General features: G+C 45.3%; 1 protein-coding gene across 1 annotated transcript; it reads left to right on the forward strand.

Moving 5' to 3' along the window:
• The first annotated feature begins 324 nt into the window (after positions 1 to 324).
• Positions 325 to 4,771, forward strand: LOC142143157 (uncharacterized). Its single transcript, XM_075200867.1, has 2 exons — positions 325 to 1,638; positions 3,854 to 4,771. Exons 1-2 carry the CDS (start codon positions 325 to 327, stop codon positions 4,769 to 4,771), a joined length of 2,232 nt encoding a protein of 743 aa, XP_075056968.1.
• Positions 4,772 to 9,035: the final 4,264 nt, after the last annotated feature.

Consider the following 9,035-nt stretch of genomic DNA (forward strand, 5'->3'; position numbering starts at 1 on the left):
CATTAAGCGGAGGAGATGGCGGCTGCATATAAACGCTTGACAAAGGAGGCGCTGATTTCAGACTGTGAGGATGGAGGAATTCCCACCAGTGGCAAAAGCAAGGAGCAATTGATTGAAGCTCTTGTGCAGAGGGATCAGCAACTCACAGCTGTGTCCGAGGAAGAGCATAGCCAGAACTCAGAAGTGGACCTGACTGTGGGTATTCCTCAAAACCAGGGACTGTCAATTTCGGATGATTCTAATGGTTCATGTGTGGACACTGCTATGGACGTTTATTTGCAAACTGCCCTAAAATATTTGGGCCCAGCGGACATTACAACTAAAATGCAACTCATACAGCAGTTCCAGGAGAAGGAAGCTGCTGACCGTCAGGAGAGGCGTGCTGCTATGGAGGCAGCGGAGCGCCAAGCAGAGCGACAGGCAGAAAGAGAATCTGCCGAGCAAGAGGCAGAGAGGAGATATGAGCTGGAGCTTGCCAAGCTCAAACGCCAGCCAGAAGCCAGAGAGGCTGGTATTAGCAGACCCCGACCTGAGAATTTCCCTGTATTGGAAAAAGATGGGGATTTGGATACTTTTTTGCGTGGATTTGAAAAGACTTGCCGACAGTATGGACTGGCCAAAGATCAGTGGGCACAATATCTAACCCCTGGTTTGCGAGGTAAAGCATTAGAGGCCTTTGCAGATCTTCCACCTGAGATGGACGGAAATTATGAGGCAATCAAAAGTGCCCTGTTGCAACGTTTTAACATCACCCCAGAGGCGCATAGGCAGAAATTCAGAGATTTAAAACGCAGTGCCTCTGACACATATTCAGGACTTGTGGCCCAGCTGTGTGCTTCCTTCAAACAGTGGGTTGGAGGGCTACAGATCACCACCTTTGATGCTCTGCAAGATTTGATGATCCAGGAGCAGTTTCTGACTTTGTGCCCAGCTGATGTAAAGAAATGGGTAGTGGATCGGGACCCTGCATCATCTGCGGAAGCAGCTAGACTGGCTGACAAGTACACTGTCACCCGGGCCCCTGCAGCTAAAAGAGGAACTTTTGTGCCAGGACAGTCTGCCTGTAAAGGGGAGTGGCCCGGAGGAGCACCTTCACCTGCTGTTGTTTCTTCATCTTTTGGGAGGGTGGAGGCCAAGCCTGTTCAGGGAGACACCCGCCGTTGTTTTATTTGCAACAGGACAGGGCACCTCAGTGCCGCCTGTCCAGACCGAAAGACATCTACAGCCTCCACTGTGGAACCACCTCCTCCCCGGTCTGCTCCAGCTGTCCTGTGTGTTGCGGGATCCCAAGTGAGCCGGAATGACAATCTGCAAACGGTCACTGTCGGTGACAAGGTAACTGTGGGGTTAAGAGACACGGGTGCTGATGTTACCCTGGTGCGTTCAGAGTTGGTGGGGTCATCGGATATAATTCCAGGGAAAACTATTGTTGTGCAAGGGGTGGGAGGAATACACCCTGCTGTGCCTATGGCCTGGGTCTATCTGGACTGGGGTGCTGGAAGAGGTCTAAGGGAAGTCGGGGTATCGGACAATATTCCTACCAATGTTTTGCTTGGAACTGATTTAGGCAGGATGTTATCTCGTTATGTTGCTAGTAGTGATGTTGTGGACTCTGACCTTAACCATGTTTTTTCCCAGGTATCAGGATGTGACAGGGAAAATGTTTGTTTAGTTGTATCTGAAATCTGTAAACTAGGATGTGAGACGGAAAATGATTGCTCAATTGTATCCGATCTAGGTAAACTGTCTGTATCCAAGGAGGTAGGGGATGTAACTATTTCCTCAGTGTCAGTGGTCACACGCAGGCAAGCAGAGAAGGATAGGTCCTCACAATTAACTCCTGAGAGAGAGGTAGAAAGTCCCTCTGACCCAGAAACTCCCCCTCTAACCCCCCTCCCTCCAGCACCTGCAGTTACAGACGCCTTACCTTTGTCACCAGACACTGAGCAGCAAGTGAGAAGCCAGGCTTTTCAACAAGCACAGCAGACTGACACTACACTGGAAACACTGAGGTGCCTAGCAGGCAGTCCTCCCACTGAGTCTGATAAAGAAAGAGTGTTTTGGGAACAGGGAAGGTTGTATAAGGAAAGTGTAGCCAGATATTTACCTGAGGCGGGGGTGATTGAGAAACGGCTAGTGGTACCCCTTATGTATCGGGAAGGGTTACTCAGGGTAGCTCATGAGGTCCCGCTGGCAGGGCATTTAGGCATAAAGAAAACTAAGTCTCGCTTAAAGCAAAAGTTTTACTGGCCAGAAACGGGCAAAGATATTGCCAATTATTGTCGATCTTGTCATGCCTGTCAGATGGTGGGGAAGCCTGGTGATGTGGGACACGCCCCTCTAGTGCCCCTGCCAATAATAGCAGAACCCTTTGAGCGGGTAGCTGTGGACATTATAGGACCCCTTGCCATTCCCAGCAGCTCTGGAAAACAATTTATTCTCACTGTGGTGGACTATGCCACACGGTACCCCGAAGCGGTGGCCCTCTCCTCAATACGGGCTGACAAGGTGGCCGATGCCCTCATAACCATTTTCTCCAGGGTAGGATTCCCCAAGGAAATGTTAACTGATCAGGGCACACAGTTTATGTCTAATTTAATGCAAAGCCTTTGCAAAAAGATGCACGTGGAACACCTCATAGCCAGCCCCTACCACCCACAGACTAACGGCCTGTGTGAGCGTTTTAATGGTACTCTCAAACAGATGCTAAGAACCTTTGTGGAGTCCCAGGGGAGAGACTGGGAGAGGTTTCTGCCGCACCTCCTGTTTGCGTACAGGGAGGTGCCGCAGGAATCCACTGGCTTCTCCCCCTTTGAACTCCTGTATGGGCGCAGGGTGCGTGGTCCCTTAGATCTGATCAAAGAGGATTGGGAAGGGAAATTATTCACCCCCGAAACCTCTGTGGTCCACTATGTGGTGCAGTTCAGGGAGAGGATGCAATCCCTAATGGGGATGGTGCATAGTAATCTGAAGGCTGCCCAGACTAAGCAGAAGCAATGGTATGACCGCAGTGCTAGGGAGCGTATCTTTGAAGTGGGTCAGAAAGTTCTGGTATTGGTTCCTATGCGGCAGAATAAGTTACAGGGAGGGCCCCTTCTTGATAGTTCAACGCATCAATGATGTCAATTATGTGGTAGCCAGGGGTGAGGGTCGGAAGAGGCACAGGGTATATCATGTGAACATGATAAAGGCCTACCACGAAAGGGGGGTCTCTGTATTAGCTGTATGTAGGTTACCTGAAGAGGACCAGGAGCCAGACCCCTTGTTAGACTTAGTGGCCTCTGCCAAGAGTGGGAGATCATTGGAGAACACCCAGTGTAGTGAGAGTTTGACAGAAGTACAGCTAGATCAGCTGTTTGTGACATTGAGGCCCTATCAGAATCATTTTACAGGGAAGCCAGGGCAAACACATCTAGTTGTTCATCATGTAAACACAGGCGATCAGCCTCCCCTCAGACAGACAGCTTATCGAGTTTCCCTGGAAGTGCAGACAGATATGAAAAGGGAGATTGAAGAAATGTTGGAGCTAGGGGTAATTAGGAAGTCCCACAGCTCCTGGGCTGCACCAGTAGTGCTGATCCCCAAAAAATGTGGTGGAACCCGGTTCTGTGTGGATTATAGGAGGTTAAATGAGGCTACTGTGTTTGATGCCTATCCCATGCCCAGGATAAATGAATTGCTAGAACGGTTAGCCCATGCTCGCTATATAACCATTATGGATCTGAGTAGGGGTTATTGGCAGATCCCTCTGACGCCTGAGGCTCAGGAGCGGTCCGCATTTATCACCCCGTTTGGTCTGTATGAGTTCCTGGTCATGCCCTTTGGGATGAAAAATGCCCCTGCCTCCTTCCAGCGACTCGTTGATAGCCTGCTAGAGGGCCAAGAGAGGCATGCTGTAGCCTACCTAGATGACATTGCTGTGTTTAGTCAGACCTGGGAAGAACATTTGATCCACTTGAGCAGTGTGCTAGCTAAAATAGCGGGGGCGGGTTTAACCATAAAACCTGAGAAATGTCAGATTGGTATGAATGAGGTACAGTACTTAGGGCACCGAGTAGGAGGAGGTACCCTGCATCCCGAGCCAACTAAGGTAGATGCTATTGCTGCATGGCCCACTCCTAAGACCAAGAAACAGGTTATGTCCTTTTTGGGGACCGCTGGATATTACCGAAAATTCGTACCCCAATATAGCTCCTTAGCTAAGCCCCTTACTGACCTTACAAAAAAGAAGTTGCCCCAAGTGGTGACTTGGACCCCAGACTGTGAAGAAGCATTCACCGCATTGAAGTCTGCACTTACCCAATCCCCAGTATTGCAAGCTCCTGATTTTGACCGGAGGTTTACAGTGCAAACGGATGCCTCCAACTATGGGCTGGGAGCTGTACTCAGCCAAGTGAATCAACAAGGGGAAGAGCACCCCATCCTGTACCTTAGTCGGAAGCTGCTTCCCAGAGAGGTGGCCTACGCAGTTGTGGAAAAGGAGTGTTTAGCTATAGTGTGGACCTTGCAAAAGTTGCAGTCCTACCTGTATGGACGGGACTTTACGGTAATCACAGATCACAACCCTCTCAGCTGGTTGCACAGAGTGGCTGGAGACAATGGGAAGTTGCTCCGGTGGAGTCTGACCCTCCAGCAATACACTTTCACTGTTCAGCACCGAAAAGGGAGCCACCATGGTAATGCAGATGGATTATCACGTCAGAATGAAAGCCTTGTGTCAGGTGAGCAGGGAAATCGTCCTGTAGGTAACAATTTCCCTGCCACCCTCTAGAACGGGGAGGTGTCATGTGCAAGCTAATTTTTAGGCGTAAATCTGCACTATATGTTTGTGAATTACTTCCTAGAGATAGTGTGACATGGTTCTCTTAGAAGCTGTTAGATCAAGGGGTTTTGTGGATGATAAACTACCCAGAGGGGGGGTGGTAGATAAGGGTAGCACCTTATACCATGTATGGCAGGACGCAAATGTGAAGGCCTTTGAAGAAATCTCTTGCTAGACAATGAAATATCACACCTGTTTGGGAGGCCCCAGATATGCCGACTGCAGAGACTGGGTTGTATGTTAATGACAGATTCAAGCTGAATAAGGTCACAGGAAAATATCATATCATTTTCTCCAATATCATACATACCAGAGGCATGTGTGGTATGCAGATGAAGGGAAACTTAGGACCTGGTGTGTGAAGGTAAAATCATGTTTGTAAACCATACAGTTGCAAAGTTAGGACGGTGTAAAGAAAACTTGACTTAAAGGTATTCAAACAGCAAAGTCATAAGACCCTAATTTGCATTCTTCCCTCCTGTTGGTTCTAACCTCACAGGAAAGGGGGCTGGGGGGGGGGGGTCCTGTAGCTGGGTTTTAAAACTCTACTGGAAATGTAACTACTGGTTCTTCTGAGGGAGTCATTTAATTGGAGAAGTCCCATTTGTTCTGCTCCTCCCGGCACCACAAACTTGATTCTAAGTGAGGTATCAATTCTGTGTTTTATCCTTTTTATTTTATAAGAAACAATTGCAATATATTTGTATGTCATTTTATTATCTTTTTATCTTAAGCATTGTGGATGTATCTTCCATATTAAATTACACTTAATAAGTTCTAGTCTCTGTGTTCTTATGAATTCACGTGACAGTTTGGTCCAGACGCTACCTAATTGAAACTGTGCAAACCTTGTGGTTTTAAGTGAACTCTGATTAAAGTAAATTGTGTTGGATTAATGCTAGGGAGAACCGAAGGCTTCCTAAATAAGAGTGTCAGCTCTTATCCGAAACAACCTTGGTGGTGGTAATTAGTATCGCAAAGCTAGTGTGTGGCATAGATAGGGAAGTATTTAATAATTTTAGACAGACCAGGTGGTTGTCTTTGTGGTTGACCCTGTGTCACATTTGCATCGCGCAGACTCAGGTGAGTGCTGTTCGTGACAGGAATGTACACCTACTCTTAGCCAAAAGGCCAAGAAGCACCTGTGTACCTGCTCGTTAATGCAAATATCTAATCAGCCAATCATGTGGCAGCAACACAATCATAAAAGCATGCAGACAGGCTGAAAAGGTTCAGTTGTTGTTCAGACCAAACACCAAAATGAGGAAGAAAAGTGATCCAAGTGAATTTGATCGTGGAATGATTGTTGATGCCAGACCGGGTGGTTTGATCATCTCAGAAAGTGCTGATCCCCTCTGGAGTTTACAGAGAATGGTGCGCAATGGTTCAAGCTGACAGGGAGGTGTCAGTAACTCAAATAACCAATGTGTTATAGCGGTGGTAGGCAGAGGGGCATGTCTGACTGCACAGCGCGTAGAACCTGGAAATGCATGGGCTGCAGCAGTAGAAAACCGCACTGGGTTCAACTCCTGTCAGCTAAAAACCCTTTGATGAACAAGCCCGGTTATAATTATAATAACAAAATAACACATTGCATAATGGCTAACAGCACAGAGAGAACAGTTTTATATGTAAATTATATGCACAAAATGGCAATCATGTGAAATCAAACTTCATCAAGACCTCCTAGTGTATGTTTAGCCAGTGCTTTCATTGTAATGTAGATCGCTGTATAACGATGGACTGTACTTAATAACGTGGTTGACCAGAGAAGAGGTGTTTTCTTTCATCCATGCTACTTTCCAAAGGGGAACATCAAGCGTCGATCCTTTTTCATATGTTTCCGATTAAACAATACTGAGTAACTTACAAAACCTGGGAGAACCAACCTTCTCTATTTAAGTAGCTTTTACTGTCACATCATTTATACGTTTCCTGCGGCCAGAAATCTATGCACTATGAGAGTTGAGGTGGAACAAGAACATTTCGAACTCGTTTTATTGCTAGGAACTTTAGCAAGTCTGTGCCGGTAATTGCTCTTCATTGGGGAGTTATTACAGATGATCGAAATCCCCCCAAATCATGAAACATTGTTCAAAAGATGCAGAGTGAAAATTGTATATTTATTTTATAATGTTGTTTGTAAATTATACTAATCAGGATCCATATATACCATCCATGTGTGTCTGTTATATACAGTGTTATATAAAAGTGTTCACCCCCTCCCCCACTCTTCCCATTTTATTTTATTTTCTTCTCTTATATTATGTAATCAAAATGAATTTATATGGTAATTCTTAACACCGATCTAAATACATTTGACAAATATAAAATACATCTCTAAAGCTTTAGTTTAAATAATTGCAAAAAAAAAATGACTGGTTGCATATATATTCACACCCTTATTTTTATACTTGGTAGAAACTCATTTAGCAGGAATTAAAGCCGTGAGTATATTTGGGCAATCTTCTACCTGCTTTGCACACCAAGAAACTGCAATTTTCGCCAATTCTGCTTTGTCATTTTCAGTTACAAGAGGACCCTTGGTGGGAAATTTTCAAACCATTCCACAGATTGGGAATGTGACTTAGCTTTGACCGGGCTACTCTGGATCAATGATTTGCTTGGTATTTAAGCCACTCCAATGTGGCATTTGCTGTACGCTTCGGCTCACTGACCGGCTGTTGACTGCAGCAGGTTTTCCTGCAAGATTTGGCTACATCTTAGTCCACTCAATTTGCCCTCGATTTTATCAAGTTTTCCAGTCCTTGATGCAGAGGAAAAATCCCATAACATTATACCACCAGCATGATTCAATGTAGGGATCGTTCTTTTGGAATCACGTGCTGCGTTAGATTTCTGCCTGGCATTGAAGCCAAACGTTCAATCTTGGTCTCATCAGGACAGATAATCTTTCTCCACTTGGTATAAAGATCTTCCCCATGCTTTCAGACAAATTCTAGGCAAGATTTCATGTAGGCAGGCTACTGTTGTCCTATGGATAGTTTCTATCAACTCTGCAATAGAAATCTAAACTGACAGAGCTGCCAGGCTCCTCTTGGTGGGTACCCTGACAAGTGCCCTTCTCGGAGGGATATTCAGTTTTGTTCTAGACAAATTCACAGCTGTGCCACATTATCTTAATTTCTTTATGATGGATGTGATAGTGCTCTGGGGGATGGTAAACAGTTTGGAAATCTCATTATAACCTTCTTCTGACCAGTGCTGATCATTAACATGTTCTATTTGAATTTTCTTTGAACTTCATGATGAAGCTTTGACCAACTGTAGGACCTCTCACAGACACGTGTGTTTATTTTCAGATTACGTGAAACACTAATTGTACACAGGTGGGATCCAATTACTTATGTGACCTCTGAAGACAACTAATTACAGCAGGGTTTACTTGGGCAAAATGCTCAAGCAATCGTTGTCTGTTTTATATTTGTAATTACTTAAGAAAAATGTTTAGCTATTTTGTTTTGGCATTGTGGACTGTTATGTTTTTATCAGTGGGAGGGATTCTGGGATAAATCCATTATGATTCTATGATGTTAGAAAGTAAAATGTGTAAAAATCTCAAAGTGGTAAATACTTTTAATAGGCAAAAAGAGATGGCAAAATAGGAAAAATGAATATCATGTGTTTTCCCCTGTGATCATTTTACGACACCATTTACATTTCAAATCCCCCCTCCAAATGCTGCACTTGCCCCTCTTCTTCAAGGATACTGGTCATGCATACTGCAGATACCCCAGACTGTTTGTGACTATTACACTGTTTCAATGTGAGAATATGTCTGCGACTCTCTAAAGCTAGTCTAGTCTGTGGATTATGGCAGATTCCAGGGGACTTGGGTTGTGGAAGTGAAGCTTGGGAAGGAAGACTGTTTTCAGTACAGAGGAATGCAGTTGTCCAGGGTATTCCATCTCCTATGGTCAGTAATGTGGATAAAAATGAAGCATCTAAATTGATAGCTGTGATTCAGGTCCAATCAGATGCCTCATTCAATGCACACCTTAGGTTTGAGTCATTAAGGAACGTATCCCGCAAATGGGTGCTATCGTCAGCAGAAAATACCCTGCGCTTGCCTAGACCCGGACGGTACGCAATTGAACGCAGCCACGTCCAAGTCACCTATGAGTGCAAAGACACTTACTACAGCCACCGATTTAGGGGAGTGAACAGGGTGGGGAATGGGCGAACACACGTA

This window comes from Mixophyes fleayi, chromosome 3, assembly GCF_038048845.1.
Source record: "Mixophyes fleayi isolate aMixFle1 chromosome 3, aMixFle1.hap1, whole genome shotgun sequence".
Classification (NCBI taxonomy): Eukaryota; Metazoa; Chordata; class Amphibia; order Anura; family Limnodynastidae; genus Mixophyes; species Mixophyes fleayi.